General features: G+C 34.8%; 2 protein-coding genes across 3 annotated transcripts; both read right to left on the reverse strand.

The window, feature by feature from the left end:
• Positions 1-6,445: 6,445 nt before the first annotated feature.
• Positions 6,446-7,446, reverse strand: LOC117921275 (probable CCR4-associated factor 1 homolog 9). The gene has a single exon (XM_034839128.1). The coding sequence runs from the start codon at positions 7,353-7,355 to the stop codon at positions 6,519-6,521; it is 837 nt and encodes a 278-aa protein (XP_034695019.1). The 5' UTR covers positions 7,356-7,446; the 3' UTR covers positions 6,446-6,518.
• A 2,240-nt stretch (positions 7,447-9,686) lies between these two features.
• On the reverse strand, positions 9,687-16,103 carry LOC117920531 (ubiquitin-conjugating enzyme E2 variant 1C). Of its 2 annotated transcripts, none has more exons than XM_034838128.1 (4): positions 15,897-16,103; positions 12,200-12,339; positions 11,415-11,540; positions 9,687-10,108 (listed from the first exon to the last, which is right to left on the reverse strand). In XM_034838128.1, exons 1-4 carry the CDS (start codon positions 15,928-15,930, stop codon positions 9,968-9,970), a joined length of 441 nt encoding a protein of 146 aa, XP_034694019.1. In that variant the 5' UTR covers positions 15,931-16,103; the 3' UTR covers positions 9,687-9,967. The 2 variants fall into 2 exon arrangements, with proteins under 2 accessions (XP_034694019.1, XP_034694020.1); XM_034838129.1 differs by lacking the exon at positions 15,897-16,103 and adding an exon at positions 14,137-14,211.
• Between the last annotated feature and the right edge of the window lie 7,219 nt (positions 16,104-23,322).

The following is a 23,322-nucleotide window of genomic DNA, read 5'->3' on the forward strand; positions in this document are numbered from 1 at the left end:
TAACTAATCTCCAAACTATTAGCAAAGTCTAGCATGGACAAAAATGACCCCAAATCACCATGGATTGTGAAATCAAGTAAAACCAACCTAGTAATACACCCAACAGGGGAGATGAATTGGGTTTTCACCACTTTTTAAGTTTTTGCCCAAAAACTAGCAAGAACAAATAATAGCAATATATGGCAAAATGCAACAAAAAATAAGGAGATAGAGAGTGAGAGACATTGAAAAAGCTATTTATACTAGTTTGGTAACCGCATATGTCCGCTCCCTCCAACTTCTTCCTAAGCTTGGAAATATATCCACTATACTAAGAGGTTCCTCAACCAAAGATCTTAATGTTCTTGTAACCTTTAATTGCTACATCTACACCCTATAGCTTCTCCCCAAGATTGGAAGTATATCCAACATACCAACAGCTTCCTCAAACTAAGCTCTTAATGTTTTTGTACACTTGAATTCCAAGGTTCCAATGGACCTTTACATTCACAATTGAGTATCCCTCAACTCCTCACACAAAAAATATTTTTAAATATAAGGTGTATCGAATAGGAACAACTCTCACAAAGGGTAGATTTTACAAGTTAAATGGCTTGAGTACAAGTGTTCGTAATGAGGATAAGCAAGTCTGGGCTTCAATACAAAAGAATTTAAGGCGGCTAGACAAGTAATAAATGGAGTTTGCAAGTTGTCTATCTATAAATACACCTAAGGTCAGGTTTATATAGGTTTTGGGGTCAAACTAACCATTAGATATAAATTCGTAGAAAAGGCCAACCATGCGGTCAACCACATGACTAGCCATTATATCCTTAAATGCATTGCAGGTTACTGTTGGAAAGTAAAACTAAAGAGGTCGATCACATGGTTGACCACATGCATAAGAAGTCAACTACATGGTCAGCCATAGTAGACAAACTTTGTTTCATGATTTTTCCATTTTCAGCATGAAGCGAAGCAAGAGGTTGATTGATAGAAGAAATCTTGTCTCTTCATGATAAAAAAATAGCTTCTTCTTGAATTAGCACTTTTTTCTTGCTTCTTGGAGATATGGTCATTACTTCAATTATACACACAAAATATTTGATTGTGAATACCTATGCACCTGGACCATAAATGGATTACTTTCAGTAAACTTTCTTTTGTAAGCATCAAAACTGGGATTACTCAACCCCTAAGCAAACATGGGTCCACAAAAACAAAGTCCAAGAAACATATCCTTCATCTTCAAACATGATCTCACCCCTCCTTCAAATGTTCTCCTATTCTGCTAGTTCCAAGTAATCCAAAAGACACCTAAAGGAATCAGCTCCCACACTTCTTTGTGCTTGGCTCCGAAGGTGCTTCACCAATTAAGGGGGAGATCCTCAACCGAACAGATGACCCAAGAAACACCGAACAAAGAGAATGTCAAAGCTCATAATCAGCAGTCCATTTGCAATGGATGAGGATATGATTAGCTGATACATTTTCTTAATTGCAAAATCAACACCTATTGGACAAGCTCCATCCTTTTCTCATAAGATGGTTAATAGTTGGACCTTTCTCCCAAGAAGCTTTCCACCTCAAAAGACAAACCTTGGAAGGCGGTCTTGCATTCCAAATTAGCTTAGCAGGGAAGTTGGGGACTTCACCAGACACTAGAGACAAGCTGTAGGGTCTGATAGAAAAGAGGAACCTTAACAATTTTCTATACCAATTTATCCTCCACATCACTAAAAACAGAAAAAGGAAACAATAGCTGCAAACAAGGACTGCACTGCATTCACTTCCCTATCAGAAATTTCTTCTTTGAATATGGGATTCCAGCAATCCCCTCCCAAAAATCTGCTACTCAACTATCCCTGTTTACTGTCATGTTGAAAAGACTCGAATGAATCAATCCTTTGGAGAGTACACACCACATCAAGAATCATGACAAAATTTGACCCTTGCTACCGCCTATGACAAACCTTGTTCTTGAGAGAAAGTGATGTAGGACAACCCTAGGATGGTTGCCTACACTCAAGGGTAAGTGGACTAGGGTTTTACTTTTAGGGTGTAAGGAGAGGAACAAATAATAAATTTGATGGTAGAGGAAAATTATAAGATAAGAAATAGAGAGAAAGAAGAAACAATGAAGAAAAGATGGAAAACCTTAGAGTCTCACTAAGGCCTTCTAGGAGTCTCACCTAGAAGAAAATCAATGGAGTCTCACCATTGAGGGTTGCAACCTTACAATGAAAGAAAGTATAATATTATTCATCAAAATTTATTCATTTGATTTACATTGATTAGCCTATTTATAGGCTTCTCTAAGAAATTCAAAGTCTACTAGGATTCTAATAACCTATTATGATTCTAATTCTAATTATAACATCCAAAATCTACTAAGACTCTAATAACCTATTGTGACTCAAATTATAATTATATTATAACTCAACTAGCTAATCCTAATTAGACTCCAACAAATACCAATCCCTATTCAATTCTAATTAATATTAATCCTACTTAAAATTTACTTAGGTCTTCCCTTTCTTCCTTGAATAAACTTTAAAAGGCTTTCCCCCATCAGAAAGTCAGTCATATTCTTATTGATGGTTTTCCATAAAATAGACCCATATGTCTTCCCAACCTCCCTAGTCCACCTGCCCCCTTCCAACTCTTCATTCTTTCTTGCAATCGCCTTTCTTCATAAGCTTTCACACTCCAGAGCAAATATCTGAAACCATTTTCCAAGTACAGGCTTGTTGAGAGGCTCAAGCCTCTTAATACCCAAACCCCCAGCATATTTTTAAGCACGTGCAATAGACCACCTCACTAAATGAATCTTTTTCTCCAACTGTCCTCCCACCAACAAAAAGTCTCTCTGAATCATTTCTAGCCTGCTTATCACCTTCCTCAAAATTATAAAAGCTGATAAAAATATATATGGGAAACTGGAATGCCTGCCCTTCAACAAAATAAGCCCTCCACTTTTGGAGAGAAATTGACATTTTCACGAGATCAATCTTCTCTCGAATCTTTCCTCTACTGAGTCCCACACCAATAAAGACTCACACTCAACACCCTAAGGCAAACCTAAATACTTTGTGGGAAGACTACCCACCCTAAAACCCAACTCATAATATCATCTGATCTCCCTATCAAATTAGCTTGAGTTCTCTAAGTTGATTTCCTAGCCTCTAAGCATAAAGAATCCACCTTACATCAGCTAATAGATATTGTAATTTTCCACCTCACAAATCAGCAAAGTTTATTGGCAAAAAGGAAATGGAAGATGTTGATCTCCTCACCCCTGTCAGGTTCCAAGTACTCTGCTAATAGATATTGTAATTTCAAAATTGTCAAGTTTCTATAAGTCTTCAACCAGTATAGACGAGTCTTTGGGCAGTGCTTAAAATTTAAACCCAAAGTATTCAGTAAAAGTTCTTATATCTATTTGATTATCATTCTTTTAAGTCAACATACAAATCATCTAATTGACACTGCTTAAATATTTGTTGGAAGTTGTAATTTGCCACACATGCCTTCACAATAAGTGTATAACGTTTTTAGACACCATCATTTTTTATACACAAACAAACAGAATATATTGGAAAGTGCCAATCAAAAAGGAGGGCACCCTAGTAGATTGAAAGTAACAAATGGTGCCAAAAGGCTAGAAAGGCAAAAACAAAATATTACCAGGATCTCTCTCTTCATGCCTATCAGTAGCTTCTCAAATTTAAAAAATAAACAAAAATATCACAATTAATTTTTACTTAAAACTATTAAAGATAGTCAATTGTGATCACTGAGATATGTATTATTTTACATGAAAAATATATATATATATATATATATATATATATATATTTCAAGCATCTACTACCATGAATTTTTGACAATTACAATTACATCTTAAATGTAACCTAAAGTACTCAACAATTCACAATTTAGAAGCATGCACAACTATTCTTCATCTCATACATCTACACTATTTTAGAATTTCAAGTCCTAATTATTTGAGTCATGTATTGGTTGCAAGAAAAAGAAAAAAAAAACATCTACACTTTATTCATCCTTTGACAGAACATCTCTTGCAAATATACAATTATGTCCAAAGCACCTTCAAGAAACAAAGGGAAATTACAAAGAATAATGATGATGATGATGATAATATCACATGAGAATAGAATAAAAAGAAACCATAAAATACATATCAAAAATTAATTGTCAGAAGAAACCATAAAATTCATGAAAGGTCATTCTCTTAGTAGAAACAGATTCGTATTCGATTGGTGGATGCCAACAAAGGGATGCTCACATTTGGATGTTCAACGGAAGGAATCCCACGTTAGATTGCCAAGGTTGCCCCTACAACTTGGGGGAAGGAAACTTTAAAGGAGTTAGAGAATGCTTGTGGGGCTTTATCACAGTGAACACAAAGACTTGAGCTGCATTGCAACCTGAGATGGGCATGAATTTTGGTACAAAAAAATAATGGAAGGTAAGTGCCAGGAAAATTAGAGGTGTCGGTGGAATTTGTTCCTTCTCCATGTCACTAAAGTGGGAAAACTCAGTTTGGTATTCATCATTGAAAGTTGTAGTTTCAGTAAGAACCCCATCCAGAGATAAACAAGAGGGTACAAGGAACCTTATGAAAGAAGAAGTGGTATCAAATTCGCACACCTTGGTGTGCATGGGCAACAAAAATAGTGGCACTAGCAACTTCCCATGGGTCTCTGATGGCTGAAGGGACCCACAACTCTCTTGAAATGATCCCTTTAGATCAAGGTGCAAAGAAAAAGCAAAAAGGTAGCTTTGCCTTCTCTGCAATGGTCTTGAATAGGTTTACTAGGGGGGCTATCAATGATAAGGCCGTGACTGGTGGGGCAATGAGACTAAAGTCCAATGATGATGATGATGGGGGCTTTAGGGCTAGAGGCCCTCGACTAAGTGGAAAGGAGGATGGGGGCAAGTCAAAATGGTTGGGCCAAGTGTAAGGAGTTTGGGCCGAGGGGAAAGGGCCAAGTCTTTGGAGATGGGCAAGAAGTCAAGAGGGTGAGATGTCTAAAAAGGGTCCCAAAATAACCTGGGCCTTTTTTAAAGGAAGGGTGAGAGTGGGCTGCCAGACATTAAATGGGAAAGGCCTGCAGGTGGAGACATGTGTTGAGCCTAAAAGGCCTAGCATATTTGGATCAAAGATAGGACAAGGGAGCTTCTCTCATAATCAAAATGTCCTGCCTCATTTGGTGAAGAATGAATTATCGAGGAGTAGCAATCCAAGGTTGATGGGGCTATTGTGTGGAGTAATGGAGAGTGAGAGGGGTATCACAACTCCTCCTAATGATGATGGATTGTCTTCTCCTTTGGCTTCAAAGATGTTAAGAGTATTGCGCTAAGAGGAGGAGGAGGAGGGGGAGGGGGAGGAGAAGGAAGCTGAGGGTTTCGACAGGCGGGGAGGGGGGAGCCTAACAAACCCATATGGCAAGTGGGATTGGGGGAACTAAGCATATGGTTCTCAAGGATATACAATCCATTGAATTTCCAGAAAACCCTCAACTCTCTTTTCCAATCATGGTATCTAAAGAAGTGTGGGCCTGCAATTTTCTTTTTCTTTTTTGATAGGTGGAGTGTGGGCCTGTAATGTCATTGGTTCTGGTCAGTGAGGCAAGAGATATGGGAGTAAAGTCCTCTGTGGATGAATAAAAATTCCCTTGGTTCTGTAAGAAGGTGGGGGTATCATTGGAGGGCTTCGAAGAAGATATTCTGAAAATCCTCTCAGAGATTGAGGATAGGATGTTCTCCAATAGCCTGGTTACATAAAACAAAAGCAAGTGGAAATCCAGCTCGATAAAGGACAGAGAACTTAGAAAAGTATTCAGCTCTGTTATTATGAGTAAGGTAGGTAGATAAGAAGATGCGGGTGGAAAAGGTTGGTCTCTAATAACGATAAATGAAATTGCATATCCTATCCTAGAATGTGAGAGAAATGCAGGATTCAGATAAAAGGAAGGTGATCAAATCCGTGGTTAGGAAGAAGAAGCTGGATTTGATTTCAGAAAACCAAAATAAGTGAACTGACCATGGGGATTGTAAGAAGTTTGGGAGTGGGAAAGAGCTTGGAATGAGCTAATCCTGATGCTAGGAGGATAACGGGAAGGGTACACTTAATGTGAGATTCAAGAGTTCTGAAGTAATTGAACAATGAAATGAGGTCCTTTTCTATTTCTGTTCATTTTAGAAACTGTGAAGATGGGTTCATTTTAATGTTTATGGGGATTTATGGCACGCTGAAGGGAGAGGGAGAGAAGGGGGTTGTGGGAGGAGTTGGCTGCAGGTAGAGGTATACACTTCCTGCTTCTGAATCCCAACTCCTTCAAACATCAACAACATTATTGTTCCAGTAAAATTATTAAATCAGCCTTCACCAAGTAAGAAGCAGAAAACAAGTAAAAGAGCAATTAAGAGGAACAAAGAATGGATCAAATTGAACTAATATTATTGATATGCCAAGGATTGTACATAACTACGATATGCAGAAGTTTAGACATTCAAGAAACCTCTAACCCATAGAGCACGCCGGCGTACTTTTCTGGTCCATCTTTCCCCAAATAAACCTCCATGATCCTCTTAAAGGCATGCAGCGTCAGCAAGCTATCTGAACCGGCCTGGTGAGACTTTCCGATAACCCGGTCCACCCCCAGAGACTTGGCAACACGGTCTAACCCACCATACAAGCTGGCACAGAAGCGTATCATATGCTTCACATCATAAACATTAGCGCCAAAAAAGGTCCCCACCAGAGTTAGAAACTCGTCTAACTCGGATGGCAAATCACGCCGAGTCAGAATCTTAACCAGGTACCCGAAATCGTAAGGGCTATGGAATGTGATCCAACTGACTGACTCATTGCAAACGAGTCCAGACGACATCATCAATTCAGCGAACCGGAGAGAGTCGATCCCGAGCTCCCTGTTCTTATCGAAATCAATCCCTTGTTGCCTAAGTAATTCGATCGAGTCTGGGGCGTGAAAGTCACGGGCTACGTCAAAATCCCTGAAGTTGAATTCCCAGATGTAGCGCTTGCCGGTGCCAAAATCGGGAAGATTACCGTCGGCGTCAGAGATTGTAAGGCCGATCTGGATGAGGTTAAGGACGTCGACATTGGCCTTGAGGAGGACGTAGTTGACGGCAGAGGGAGATTGAGGGGGGTCAGGAAGTCCAGAGAGGGAACGAACGATGACGCCGGGGAACTCCGTGTCCATGGAGACGAATGGAAAGAGATCGATTACAGAACTGATCAGCTTGAATTCATGGTCGAGATTGGAAGACCAAACGCCCCGGACTTCAACGGGGGCGGAAGTCCGAGGGGGATCGTCGGTGGGCATGGCTTGTGAGAGGGGATGATGTGGCTTGAAAATGGAGGATGAAAGCGAAAGCAAGACGAAAGCGAGGGTTTTGTTTTTTTTTCTCTTTTTAAAAATTATTTCGCTGGAAGGTCAGAGAAAGAGGAAAGAGGGAAAAAAAAAAAAAAAAAGGTAAGAAGACGTGGCGTAATCAGAGAGAATAGGCAGGGCGGTTTGTTTTTCGTCACTTCGTCTCTTTTTTTATTATTTGATGATTGATGATGAAAACAAAAGCGTGGTGGGTGCTAAACTTAAGCCTGTCCCTCTGCATCCTCCTATAATAATTATATATTATAGCAACATTTTATGGATGAGGAAATAAGGCCAAAGGTAAGTGTGCGAGTTTTTGGACCCTTTTTTTGGACGGATCCGTTCCCCGTTTTCCCAAGGCCCACAGTTTTTTGCATTAGTCGTCAACTCGCGTCTAGATCGCGGGACGGCACCGGGTTTACACGCTTTTTCAGGTCGTTGGTTGGTTTTATGGGGACTTGTTTGGATGTTATTGCTTGCAGCTTATAAAGTGCACAAGTGGATGTGAGGTTGACCTTTCTTTTACCCTCACTAAGGATTAAAATATCTGGATATATAGTCGATATATATCTTTCAAAATTCGGGAAGATATATCCATTAACTAATATTTTTAGATATTTTACTGATATTTTATTAATTTTTTGATTTTTTTTATGTTTCAATCAATATTTTTTGATATTTTATCGATATTTTACTGATTTTTTGATTTTTTATTAGTAAATAAATAAATTATAATTATTTTATTTTTATATTTGATTTAATTTATTACTAAAAATATAAAAACATAAATTTTTTTAATAGGCCTTTTATATATATTTATTAAATATAATTAAAAAAATATACATATATTATTATTTATTTGATATTATTCAATATATTTAAATTAAAATGATTCATAATTTTAATATTAAATATATTTTAAAATTAAACATATTATCATAATAATATTATAAAATTTATATTTTTTATTTGTAAAGGATATTATTATCAAATATGACAAATTATATATATATTAAAAATAACTTTAAAATATATATTTTTACTTCTTATATAATTTTTATATTTTTAAAAAATATTTTTAAAACTTTTATTAATTTTTACGTCACCGATATTTTATATCAAAATATTCTTCGATATGTCTTTGATCCATAAGATATATCAAATATATCCATAAAATCGAACAATATATCTATTATTACAAATATTTTCATCATTGTTCTAAGACTCAAGTGTCCCTTACATATGGAAATTGATAAATTAAAACCAATAACACATGCAACTTATGGGCAATTGAAACTAGAAAACGATAAACGTATGCATCTTCCGTCATGTCATGGCTTATCAAATCAAATGAATTATTCATAAGATTAATCTTTGATTTTGTGAGGATGAATAAGATTATGCCAATGGGGCCCGAGGGGCAAATCTGGAAAAAAAAAAAAAAAAAAAAGAGGCAAACAATGGAATAGAAGCTTGGGTCATTAAACTTTATGAGGGTCGTGAACTGTAGTCAGCTGTGAGAGCCCACTCGCAACCGAATTGGTAACCTGAACGGGCTGAAAGGGCCCAATTAGGGATCCTGGGGCTGGGACTAAATTCCTGTTCAATCTCTTTCAATCAATTAAAACTTAAAGCGCACATCTCTAGCACAGTGTTGTCCCCCGGCACGTTTAGCATACGCGGCATAACTTCAAAATCTCTGTTACTGGATTTTTCAAAATCAATTTCCACCATTAAAATTAAGTCTTAACCATGCTGCCCACCTCAGAATGAAGGTTTGGTACCATGAAAAGAAGCATATAAATTCAGCCTTTAGAAATCTCAGATAGATACAAGAGTTACATATGACTTGCCTTTGAAAACAATTTGTAAAAAACAATTTTTGTTTGAGAATGCAACATGTTCTTAACATGTTTTCTATGTTTTAAAAGTAATTGACTTTTATATGTAATATTTTATTTTTAATCATATTTCATACTTATATAATTATTTTTTAAAAGGAGCTTTTAGAAAACAATTAAAACGTTTTCTTTGAAAATACATGTTTTCTGGTTGTCTTCCGTGTCTTTCTGTTTTCAAAAACAATTACCAAACAGGGTGCGCACATATATTTTGGAGGTCGTTCAGATGATACTACTGGAATCATGCGCCAACTCTGGCTAAACTCCACTTACCTACCTCATCCACATGTTTTGTTGCCCTGAATGAAATGTCACAAGAATTTCTGGCTCTTTTTTTTTTTAACTCACTAAGAGGAAAAGTTAAAGCCATCGAAATAACAAGTTTGAACACAGAATAAAGAGCTCAAGTTCTAATTAAAAGGTAACTTAAATATTTGACACACAAGAAATCCCATTAATCAAACAGCATTGCTGCAGCAGAGTTTAATAAAGGAAGATGACAAAGCAAGAGGAGAAGCCATGGAGACGTTATAGAAGCACATGCGTTTTTGGGGCATTCTCCATACGTTTTTAACTTCCAACAGGATCAACACATCATTACAATACTATATATTGCATATCCCACATGCAATATGGTTCAAGATATCTATATGATCTTAAAAACTAGAAGTAGGTACCTTCAGGAGGCTGGACCAACTTCCGGTTTTGTGGCGCAGCCATCTCCTTCTTCAGCTGTGTCAGTATATCCTCCATGGTGTACTCCCGCTGCCAATTTGCCAGAATTCCAAACTTCTTAGGTTCCACCTGTAACAAATGGATCCCATCAGACCTTGTCACCCAATTCAATTATCCATAAATCAGATCTTGTTCCTGAATTTAACTATTTATTCACAAATCGTCCAAACAGGCAAGTCTAATAATAATATATTTATTGAAATGTTATCATGTAGATAATTTCTTGTCAAGATGAATATTCCATGATCCAACATGATAACTCTTTGATCTGTTTGATTGGTATTGCTTATAAATAATATTCTATTTATAATCCATCGATGTGATGGGTTCCATTTGTTTCTCCTTAGGATGATAAATGACCTACTTAACTCAGTGGTTAGAGTATTGCTTTCATACGGCGGGAGTCATTGGTTCAAATCCAATAGTAGGTAGAACTTATTAGATACCAGAGTCAATGGTATCTAATAAGTTTTCTACCCACCTTCTATAATAATAATCTGCAGAAAAAACCAAATGGAAGAACAGCAAGCGAAAGGCCTAAGGGCACTATATTTAACACTGAATGCACAGGTAATGCTAAAAGAGCAAAAAATAGAAACGCACCAGGCCTAATAGTGATAGTAATAATATTACTAGTACCAAGAATACTCCAAAAGAGAGAGAGAGAGAGAGAGCATGAGGCGGTGGTGGTGGAGGTGGTGGCAGTCAGCATAGCAAATACATAGAAAGTGGTAAAAGGCAAAAAAATACAAGGACACCATAAACCAAAAACCAGACGCCAAACACCAGCGCATCAGTAACAAAGCAGTTGCAGTGGAGTTAGTTGTGGTTAAAAGGATAGAATAAAAGGACACCAACCCCAAGCATCAAACATACCAACTCATCAGCAGTGGTGGTAGTGATGGTTGGCAAAGCAAATACATAGGAAGTGGTAAAAGAGAGAAACTACAAGGACACCATACACCAAATCCCAAACACCAACACACCAATACCAATGGTGGTAGCAGTAGCATTAGCTGTGGTGGTAAAAGGCAAAAAATACAAGAGCACCAACCTAACCCTGAGCACCAAACATACTAACTCATCAATAATAATAGTAGAATATTCACTAAAATGATGATCAAACAATTCCAGGATAGTCCTATAACCAATGATTACAGAACTTTAGTCCCATTCCCAAAGGACATAAGACAAATAGAACATGCACAGTGAATCAAACCAGACTATACCCCCACCATTTTTAACAATTGGAAGTTGCAATTGCATAGCTCAATACTGAGAATCTGGAGATCATCAACTACAATGAGCATAAACACCACCCATGCAACAACTGCATAACAAGACCAATTAAAATGTAAAGGGATCAAAATTTTACCACTCCAGTTTCATGGTTAACACAAGTCATGTTGATCCGTGAATGAAAACGGACACTTGGTGGCTTCTCTGGATAATCTTTGTCACAGAACAGCTTCAACTGATATATGCGACCTTCATGTACAGTCTGAAAAAAAAATAAAGGAGAAGATTGTAATGTGCTTGTAAGCTATCCATATCAGCAAGAAGTCAAAATCCAAAACCTCAACAATAGTACATTTCATTCTACAACAGAGTTTTTAACTCGCTAAATCTCAAGTAAAACTCATTGACACACTGTTGTTTTGGGAAATAATTACTTCACACTTTGGATGCTTCTCCCTTGTATTTGAGAGGATTGAACCAAATTAGCACACCCCGACCAAAATTGAATTAAATTTAAATAATGAGGAAATGCCTGGAACCAAGCTTAGGAAGAAACCCCACATCATGCAAAGAATTCTAGTATATACTCACCACAATTGGCCATAGGTCTACCAGTCAAAGCATTTTCTGAATAACATGCTGAACTTAAATGGACAACATGCCACCAGGCTAGAAGTACCATCTACCTGATTGGTTGATGCCTCCTCAAGTGGTCTCAACTTCAAGACCACCTGAGGCATATCCTGTAAATTGAAAACCTATTTCACAATTTAAGTAGGCTAAATTTCTCTTTTTCTTTTTGGGTTAAGACCAAGCCATAACAACATGTAGTATATCAACATATATAAGAGTGATGCTGATATTTGTCACGTAACAAGATCAAAGAATATAAAGCATGTTGTTCTTTAAAAGGGCACTTACATTATGAGGGCCAATGATGGTGCCAGTCCAAGAGCGCATATAAATGTCATCTCCATCATCCATTCCATAGCTGACAGTACCATCTCCAATACCCTTTTCTCCACGTTCAAGTTCCTCGAGCAATCTGAAGTTTCGAGGGACTGCATGGAAATGCAGAGACTTAAAAGTGCGCAAATCTTGAAAATTAATAAAATTGTCTGAATAAGGCGCCTTAAATATCAAAGGCTAAGCTTCAGACCAGAAAGTTCAATTGGCAGTCACCCTCGCTTAGGAACAGGAGATCCCAAGTTTGAGTTCTAGGGTTACACGATACAAGGTTCTTGGCAGTGGGGTTGTATATAGTGGTTTCACTGGTCCAGTGAAGCTAGGCCTGTGGATTTCCAATTTAAGGTTCTGGGAGGAGGGGTCATGTCTCAATGGTTCCCCCGGTCTTTCTTTCCCAGGTCACATGAAGCTGGGCCTGTGGGTTTCCACATCATAGAAAAAGTTCCAAGGTAGCTGTTCTTACCTTCTTTCTTTTGATTTCTATTTTATTTTATTTTATTTTATTTTTTTGGAGATTCACTGATTCACAATTCATTAATTACCCTCTTGTTGACATTCTAGACACCTAATCCCAATTAAAGGCATGCCAAATGGAAGCATTAATAGAAAAATAATGCTAAAAACACATTGAAATAGACAGGAAGTATCATGGTTGAAGCTTCCATAGAAACAAGTTCAACTTCATTCTCCATTAAACATTCTCATTAAAAGAAAACAGATAAAAATGACTAGTCAGTTAAACATACTGTTCAGGAAGAGATTTCTGACATCACATTTGTATCTTCTAAAAATCAAATCAACCAATGTGAAACTATGAACATGTATCAGTTAAGCATACTGTTTGTCCCCATTTTATGGCTACAGTTCAAAAAAAAAAAAGGCAATTCTATGTGTGGTAGATGCCCAGAAACACAACCCATGAAGTATGAAGGGAACAGAAACACAGTCCAAGTTCTAGCACAAGTCAAAAACTGTTGAGCAGAAATCGCCACTTGTAACACATTTTAAAAGCTTTTGTTATCTTTTGTTCCTGAAAATCGGGAGTATTTGTAACCATCACACTAGTAAAAATATAATAAAGGGCTGAAAGGATAGATCACATTTGAACTCCTACACTACGTAACATCTAAAATTACAGGCAGTGTAGCATCAATAGCATCTAAGAAGATTTCAAGGGGAATAATTGCAGTGTTCACAAATTTGGCAACTAATATGAAACATTTTATTATGGCAATTAAAAAGGCATGTGTAGAGCATGATTTTGCTTCATTTCCCACACCAATAAACTTCTAGAACTGCAAGAATCCTATTGAGCATCCATGCATTTCCCTTTTTCTTGGTACAGGATAATAACTTCATGAATAAAACATTATCTAAAGATATATGATTTTAACATGGAGATATCATGTAACTTTCCTCATCCCAAAAATAAAATCTAAATCACAAAACCAAGAGGCCAAATGGAGTTTGACCTGAGAAATTGAATCTGTTTAATCTTGAATGTATCATACACACAGCCTTGGCCTCCCAAGCACAACAAGTGCACCCAACTACCAATCTCTAAGGGTCATAGGCATCAATGAAAGATATACTGAGAGGGGCCCAAAAAAAGGGCCAAATAGCATATGTAGAGGACCACAGTAAACCCAAGTGGTTCACATTATTACACTCCAGCTCGCATGCCAGCCTTATTGCTACTGAGTTCTCCCCTGTATAAAAAATAAAATTAAAAAGAAAATGTACCATAGGCAGATATATCGGTGAAACCACGCAGACAATGTCATATGCATTCCAGGGATATTACATTGCCAGTGATTAAGGTTGCTTGAAAAGTTGGAAAGCTATTAATCACATTTTCTACTCTTGAAAAACAGCAACTAAAATGAACTTACTCATTCTTGAAGGTCTTCAACATATCAGGGTGTAGTCCTTGACAGAGGACCACATCCTTCCCAAAATAGAACCGCAAGCCACAACTGCAAGAGGTGACTACTCTCAGCAAAACCAACTATCCACCTCAAACTTCATTACCACTACCATTCTACACAGCCTTCCATTTGTGATCCAAATTTACTAATCCATTTTCCCTAAAGAAGATCTACAAAGCCATCCCCCCCCAAAAAAAAAAAAAGCGCTACTCATGGAGGATATAAGCTGAATTTCCAAACTAACCCCATCATAAAAGCTCATGAACATTTTTTCCCCATTTTATTGAATATTAGATGAACTCCTGCCTTCACCAACTCATGGAAAGTGCTTTTAAACAGTTTCAGTCTGGTTGAGTAACCAATACTAGAAACATAGTGAGTGAAAGATATGGATAGGCGTCAACCTTTCAGTATAGAGACCAAATTTTGAGAGAGAATTGCTAAGTATATGAGTAACCTAATTTGTAAGAAGTACACGGCATGACTAGTAGCATATTGAAACATGCTTAGACATGAAAAAGCACTGGTAAGCCTATCAGTGGCACCATTGTGAGATGCACCACGAGTACAAGAATCTTCTCATACCTCCAAAAACTTCTTAAGGTTAATTTTTCTGGAAAAAAAGAAACGAAAAGAAAAAGAAAAAGAAAGGAAAAAAAAAATACACATGGGCATACAAGTAAACAAATATGTTAATATGACCAAAATTCTCATAGATCACAAAATATAAACTCTAATCCAAGTTGCCCATACGGGAAATCATGAATAAACGCCCATTTATTCCCCACATTTCATTGACATGAGCAGAAATAAGTGATGATTCAAAAAACAAGCTTGTGTTATTGAAAGATTGCTATCCACGCAATTCAATTCAATTAAAATGCATCCCCACAAATTTTGTTTCAAAGATTCCCACTTTCACAACCTAATTGTCAGCAAGCTTGATACAATCAGAAAGTGCAGATAACAATTAGTATTTTTCAAGTCATATTATCAACTAGTTGTGATAACTTTAAGGCTGGAAATAAAAACTAAAAAAAAAAAAAGACAAAGAAAAAGATAATTGAGAATCTGAGATGCATTTCCACCTAAATATTTAAATCTTTGATGGACAAACCAAAAGAACAAAAATAAATAAACAAATATACGAAATTCATGGAAACTCAAGCATTTTCCAAGAAAAAAAAAATCACATGAGTAATCAAATAACAGCCAAACACAGAAACAGATACTTATTGTATTTAGACAAACTTATGTCCTTTAGCAGGAATGCCTAGACATGATCGAAGAGGATCATAGGAGGACTCCAGATGCTACAAACTAAAGATGGCTAAACTTACACCCAAAAAAGGGAATCTTGAAAAAGTATAAAATAGAGAGTTAAAGAGAAGACCCATGGAGATTCTCATACCATATAGAAATTCAATTTCGAAATTGATTTTTTAAAAGAAACCCATGGGCAGATTTGCACAAAATTGATGACAACCCATCGAATCCACTGAAAACCCAGATTTTTCAACCAAAATCCATCAAGATTGCAAACTAAGTGGAAGGAAGAAAAACCCTCGAACCCATCACAGAATCCAACATACCCACAACGAATTATACATCAAATGTTGAGAGAAACAACAAAATCTAACAAGCCCATAAGATTAATCTTAGAAAGATACAACAAAAATCAGAGGATCAGAAGAAGAAATTGAAAACTCGGGTCGGACACTCACCCACAACACTCGATCCTCCTGAGCCAAGCGTCATGGGTGACTCTTCTGTGGGGAGCTTGTGGAGATCTGCTTGAGGCGGGAGGGATTCCAACGATAGAGGCCAGAGGGGTGGAGAATCGGGTATGCGGAAGGCGACGAAGGCAAAGGTTGGAATAAAGAGGAAAGGCAAGGCAGCTATAGAGAGAGAACGAAAGAAATAGAAAGAGAGGCCTGGTGTTTTAAAAAATAAAAAATAAAAGATTAAGGATGGAGAATAAAGTCGACTGTGGACTCGCGACTGTTACAACTTGTTCTGTGTTTGCTTGTGGTTTCCCGATTTGGACCCAATCCATGACTCTCTCCCGTCCGCCCTCAACCCATCCTCTCGAGGGCCTCAACCACTCACCTCCCATTAATTTTTCTAAAACATTCGCATTTTTAGAAGCTTTGGTTGATTAAATTTATGCTTATTTATTCACTTAAACACATCACATATTTAAGTATATATCCATCTTTCGTTCGTTACAACCAACACCAACCCATAACAAATTTACATTTCATGTTTTTATAAAATATAGAAAGTCCATGATTCCATTTTAAATATGAGGGAGTAATGTGAAAAACACGGGTAAAATGTAATAAATCTTTTTTTTTTTTCAAATATGTGATTATTTTGACCTTTGTATGCAAATTTTTTTTTTAATAAACTGCAAAATTTTGTTTTTAATTCCATTAATACTCATCTAATGAGACGGGCAATTTGATTAGGAAGGCAAATAATTTACATGGTCAATTCAATGCAATAATAAATAGTCGTACCAACTTTATGCAACTAAGATGTGACAAATGATTTGTTGAATTTTAGTGGGGCAATAACTAGGGGAAAGAAGCCCACTTCTCATTCATTTTTCTTCAATACCAATTATAAATTTATATATGATTGAATATTCATTTACTGTTTTTTTGTTTTGAATTGCGAAGACTAAGGCTGTTTGCTTTATTTTGTGGGCATTTCAAACGTTTTATTACCAATTTGTTTTATAAATTAATATTTATTTTCGAGTGTTTTTTAATACAAAATATAGGTTATGTTTATACTTGAAATGTTTTCGATGAAAGTGTTTTATTATAAAATATTTTTAGAAAAATCATAAAGAAATGTGTTTTTTCATAAAAACCTTATAAGTGGTTTTCAAAATTTTAAAAGTGTTTAGTAAATTTTGTCAAATACTTACAGTTTTTTTCTAAATTTTTTTATTAAAAATACTTCTCAAAATCACTGTAAAATGAACTATTGAGTATGTTACGATGGTTATTTTATTAAAAATGGTTTTTTTTAAATATTTTTAAGAGAATTGTTTATCAAATATTTCTTTATAACATGTTCTAAACGATTTTTCAACATTATAAGTGATTTTTTGGAATTTTTAAAGTGTCTTCTAAAATTTTTTAACATCTATTTATTTTCAAAAACACTTTTTAAGCTAAGAATACATCCCTACAAAAGAATGTTTACCATTAATTTTGAATTCCCAAGCAAAATAAACAAACAACCCCATGGCAAAAAAAATCTACATTTTGATTAAAGGTGAAGCCTCTGTTGTGATCTTCAAAAATGAATAAAGAAAAAAAAAATTCATACTTAATTTTATCATAAAAAAATTTTTAAATTAAATACGATTAAAATTAATAAAATAAAAGTTTATATATGTTTCAATTATTTAATTTATATATATAACAATTAAATATATAAAATGAATCTAAAATAACATATAAAAAAATTATTGGTATTAATTTTTTTTTTTTCTCTCCTTTTTTTTTTCCCAAACTTTCCATGAGCGAAACTTAGAATGCTACCACCTCTTGACATATTGGTCATTTATTTTCCTACACTTGTCACTATTATGACCCTTTTTTTCTCGATTTTTAATGGACCTCGAATATTTCAATACTATTTTTTAAAGTCAAATATTAATTTTTGATGTTTTATCTAAATATAGAAGAAAAGAAAAAAATACTTCATGGAGCGGTTACATCGTCATAGAATTATTGAGGAGGTGGAGGACAGGGTCTCTTGGAATGAAACTAAGAGTGGTAAATTATCGGTTAACTCTCTATACTTGGCCCTTGAAGCAGGGGGTTCGGCTCGGTTTCCTTCAAGCCTTATTTGGAATGAGAATGTGCAGCCCAAAATGAGTTTTTTTGCATGGGAGGCTACGTGGGGCAAAGCTCTAACTTTGGACAAGGTGCAGAAAAGAGGATGGGCTTTGACAAATAGATGCTTTTTGTGTCTTGAGAATGAGGAGACCATAGACCATCTCCTTCTTCATTGTTCAAGAACAAAGGTTTTATGGGATCTTCTCTTTACTGTTTTTGGGGTTTCTTGGGTGTTGCCTTCTTCTATTAAAGAAACACTTCTAAGCTGGCATGGTTCTTTTGTGGGCAAAAAGCGTAAGAAGGTATGGAGAGCGGCTCCTCTGCACATTTTTTGGACGGTTTGGAAGGCGAGAAATTGCTTGGCTTTCAAGGATGATATATTGTCAATTCAAATATTGAAATACTCCTTTATTCTTTCTCTTTGGGCTGAAACAAAATTGTTCATAGTTGATTGCCCTCTAACTATAGCTAATTTCATAGATTGGATGGGCTCTAATTAGGGTTGTATTTTGGGGCCTTGTGTTTTGTTTTTTAGCATTTTCTTGAAGGAGGGTGTATAGGTTTGTAATTCTTGAGCCGCCTTCTTGGTGTCTCTTTCTTTCTTTAATAGAATCTCTTTTACCGATCAAAAAAAAAAAAAAAAAAAATAGAAGAAAAGAAAAAAAAAATCACATTTCTCTTATATTTGAAGTCTAATGACATATTTCCATTAATTTCCATTTTAATTTATATAAATTTAAGTAAAAACAATGCAAAGTCGCTTTGGAATCTAAAAAATATAAAATAAAGAAGGAAAAAAAAAACCCATTTGGATGGAAAATTTATAAAAGGAAAGGAATGATACAAATATTAAATTAGGTTTGTCCTTCCTTTTTCTTAAAGGTAGATGCGGAGAGTAAAGGGGAAAAAAATATAAGGGTTCTTTCGATTCTATCTCCTTCCACCATGCCTCGCTTTCAAGAATGTTATTATTTTTATTTTATTTTTTTGGTTTTTTATACGTCTAGCTTTTCTTATAGTCAACACATCCCTTCCTAGCAAGTAGAGATTGTGAGATGTAGGCAAGTTTGGAACATCTTTTTCCATCTTCTCTTGCTATAAGGATGACAATTTTAATACGACGTGAATATTAGTAAGTTGAATTAAATGTAATCATGGATCATAATCAAATAGTAAAATTCATATCAAAATCGTATTGGTTTATATATCTTATTTAATAAACAAGTCATGTTTTGGGTAATTTTTAATTCGTGTAAATCGTTTAATTTATTTATTTATATCAAAAAAACAGGTTCATGACTTGTTTAATTTATGTGTTCCTTTGAATGAGATGAACTAGAATTGGACAATAATGACAGTTTTCAAAAAATAGTTAACAAAATTAAGAATATTAAATAAATTTATGCTTATATATATATAAAAGAAGTATATTCAATCGGAACCTAAGTAAAATTTTGTATGTATTATTATAAAGATTTAAAATATCTTATAAATAAAACAATAAAAATTATAAAATTAAATTTTAATGACTTTTTATATTGCAAACATATCATAACTAAATTTAAATTAATTAAATTTAAATAATTAAATTAATTAGATATTAAAAAATTAAACTTGAAAGTTAAAGTAACAACAAAATGTTTTAAAATGATAGATTTTTAAATTTAAAATATTACGTAGATTGAACATTTATAATCATGTTCATAAGTTTAATGGATTAAAATCATATTAAAAGGTTTAATAAATTTGAATCGTGTTACCAGGTTTAATGAGTTTGAATCTGTTAATAAGTTTATCAACTTCGAATCATGTTAAAGCTTAAGAAATTGTAACTATGTTAATGAGTTATTCATATCAATTTATACTAAATTCAAACTAGCATATTCATTAAACATGTCATGTTGTGTTGTTGATGACAAACAAGTTGTTCGCGTGTTAATACACAGTTATTCAACTAGTTGAATTTGAGTTAAGTAAATTTTCCCAATTTTTTGCACAAATCATATATATAACATAGCCTATTGTTATCCATGTTCCAACTTTTCTACAAACATGATATCCAAAAAAAAAATAGAAGGGTTATTGGATACCAAATTAGCCACCTAAAATAAAAGGTTTATTACATAAATGAGCATGAGTGGATAACATCATGTTGCTTAAATTATTATGGGTTACTTGTGTTATAAATGCATGATGATAATAACTCGCACTCAACCATGTAAGTGTTACCCGTTCTAAACCCAAAGGATTTTCACAACTTTAAAGCGTGTCTATATAATTAAGAGGAGCTTAAACTTATATATTCTCAATATCTTTTTCATTTATTTGATGTAGGATATCACAATCACTCTTTCCCTTCCTAGGCAAAACACAATGTTCTCATTGCGTCATACGAAATTATAGGACCAAATAAACAGATACTCATTACGGGGCCAAACAAACCCCTATACTAGGATCGAGGTTTAATTATTATACAATTTTATACTGATTTGCACATAATTATATAGATATTATCTATTTTTAACTTAAAGAGGTCCTCATGGCTTTGAAACACATCACGTGATTAAGAGGAGTCTATACTTATATAATGTCAAAAAAGTTATCCTCTATTTAATGTGAGAGAATATAGTCACTCCCTCTTATGTAGATACAACATTCTCATTATATTTTATGGGATCACAAAACTAAATAGAGTAATAATTCACATTTGATAGGAAAAAAAGTGTTTAACACTATATAAATATGAACTTTTATTGACTTTATAGACGTGTTTTAAAGTCGTGAAATCCTTTTGACTTAAAATGGATAATATTTATATAGTTAGGTGTAGATCGTTATAAACGATGTCAAAACGGATTTATAACCTCAATGTGAGAGTTTGTTTGGCCCCATGAAGGGTGCCTATCTATTTAGCTTTACAATTTCATGAGACATATCGATGATATTGTGTTTATATAAAAATGGGATTGTAATATCTCATATTTAATTTTTTGACATTATATAAATATGAATTTCTCTTAATTATATAAACGCATTTTAAAACCTTGAGGATCCATTTAAACCTAAAACAAACAATATCTATATGGTTAAACACGAGTTGTTACAATAATTGTCACTTAATTAATATAGACATCCCTTGTTATAACATCAATGCTCAAGATGACTATTCAAGTATCAATGGGATGACCATTCATTGATGCATTAGATATTTGTTAAGGGAACTTGTGTTTTGATGGGGTGATTTGGTAAATATATATTTTTCAGAACCCAATTTTATAAAATCTGGAAACTAGCTTTTAATGTGAATATTTTTTTTGTGCACTCTGAGCCGGCTCAATTTTTTTGTGCCGAGATTGCCCCTTTTTTTTTCTTTTTTTCCTTCCGCGCCTCTCCCTCCCTCTCCATTGAAACTGGCCGGCCAGCATCATCACCGGCCAGCAGGCGAAGGTTGTGTTTTTCAACCTGGCTCAAAAATCGTGCATTTAGGGTTCGTGAAATTTAAATCCAAAGGCACAAAAGCAAAGAGACCCTAGAACAGATCCAGAAAACACGAGGAGCAAAAAAAAATTCCAAATCGTGGATTTAGGGTTCGTGAAATTTAAATCCAATGGCACAAAAGCAAAGGGACCCCTAGAACAGATCCAGAAAACATAGGGAGCAAAAAAAAAAAAACAATTTTTTTGGTTTTTCTTGGGGGTTTAGTATGGATTTTCTGGGAAATCAAACGAAGATGAATTTTCCCCGAAATCGTGGATTTAGGGTTCGTGAAATTTAAATCTAATGGCACAAAAGCAAAAAGACCCCTAGAACAGATCCAGAAAACACAGGGAGCAAAAAAAAAAAGCAATTTTTTTGGTTTTCCATGGGGGTTTTGCATGGATTTTCTCGGAAATCAAACGAGAATGAATTTTCCCGGAAATCGAATGGGGGTTGGATTTTCCTGGGGATCAAATGGGGATTTTTTTTGCTTCAGCCGCCGCCGCCGTCGATGGCAACCAGCCGCGCCTTCTTCCCTCCGGCCCTGGTTCTCTACCATTGCCACCGCCTTCTTCTCTCTTAGTGATGTCGAAAGAGAAGGAAGAGAGAGAAAGAGGGAAGGGAAAAGGAGAGAGGGGGAGATTGCGCAGCCGATGATGATGCCGGCCGGCCGGCAAAAAAATTGAGCCGGCTCAGAGTGCACAAAAAAAATATAATTTTCACATTAAAAGCTAGTTTCCAGATTTTATAAAATTGGGTTCTGAAAAATATATATTTACCAAATCACCCCATCAAAACACAAGTTTCCTAATTGTTATGAACATTTGCTACACGACAACTACGTTTCGAATGAATTGTCAAACGCATATTTCTCGATCATTGCAATTATGAGGAAGGTTAGTTCACATTAATTGCGTTATGATGGACACGGCGCTATTCTTGTAGTTACATAGCAAAGGTTGTTTGGGCATAGAGCGTCACCTTCGACTTTTTTGGCAGGTGTCACTTGTTATATACCCCAACAAAACTGAAATATAAAAAACAATGTTTTTTATTTATTATATTATATACTCATATACAACAATCTAACAATTCCTAATGTATACTTCACATTTTTTATTATTGCTCAAAACAACCAAAAACATCTCAAATTTATTTTAAAAACTTTGTTTTCAAACTAAAATACAAACAAAACCCATTTTATATAAGACGTTTTCAAAACATGTTTTCCAAGTTAGAAAATTGCTTTTTGTTACAAAGAACATAAATTTGTTTTTAAAAATTGGAAACATTTTCAAAAACCAATTTTTGAGAATGATTTTTAAAAATAAATTTATATTATTTTTTTAGAATAAAAGTTTATTTGGAACTTGAAATAGCCTTAACCTATTATTTATTTATTTATTAATAAATTTGTTCTCAAATACTTTACTTTCAATTATTTTTTATATTTATATATGAAATATAAATATTTTTAGATACATGTTTCTAGAAAAACATATTGTTCAATTTTATACAATAATTAAAATATATCATCAGAAAATATCAAAATTTAACATATTTGGAGAAAAATTTATAAAGATATGTATTTTTTTTTCCCCCAAAAATAAAATATGTTATTAACAACGCTTCCAAACATAGCCTTAGTTTTCCACAAAACTCATTGAACCACGTCATTACTCATGAGCAGCTCAAATTGTCGAAACTTTGGCAGTCGGTGGAATCCAATATCCAAATGCCACGTGTCCAGATAATGTGTCCTATGCCGCTTTACCTGGACGCTTGGGTATAAGTGAGAGAAATTGGAAATGTG

Source organism: Vitis riparia, chromosome 8 (assembly GCF_004353265.1).
Source record: "Vitis riparia cultivar Riparia Gloire de Montpellier isolate 1030 chromosome 8, EGFV_Vit.rip_1.0, whole genome shotgun sequence".
Classification (NCBI taxonomy): Eukaryota; Viridiplantae; Streptophyta; class Magnoliopsida; order Vitales; family Vitaceae; genus Vitis; species Vitis riparia.

What these genes read in the sequence shown, in the direction of transcription:
- LOC117921275 (XM_034839128.1), bottom strand. Translation starts at nt 7,355, where the DNA reads ATGCCCACCGACGATCCCCCTCGGACTTCCGCCCCCGTTGAAGTCCGG.
- LOC117920531 (XM_034838128.1), bottom strand. Translation starts at nt 15,930, where the DNA reads ATGACGCTTGGCTCAGGAGGATCGAGTGTTGTGG. An exon ending in AGGAGGATCGAGTGTTGTGG is followed by an intron (nt 12,340 to 15,896) that starts GTGAGTGTCCGA and finishes ATTTCCATGCAG; the next exon opens with TCCCTCGAAACTTCAGATTG. An exon ending in TTAACCATGAAACTGGAGTG is followed by an intron (nt 10,109 to 11,414) that starts GTAAAATTTTGA and finishes CATTTGTTACAG; the next exon opens with GTGGAACCTAAGAAGTTTGG.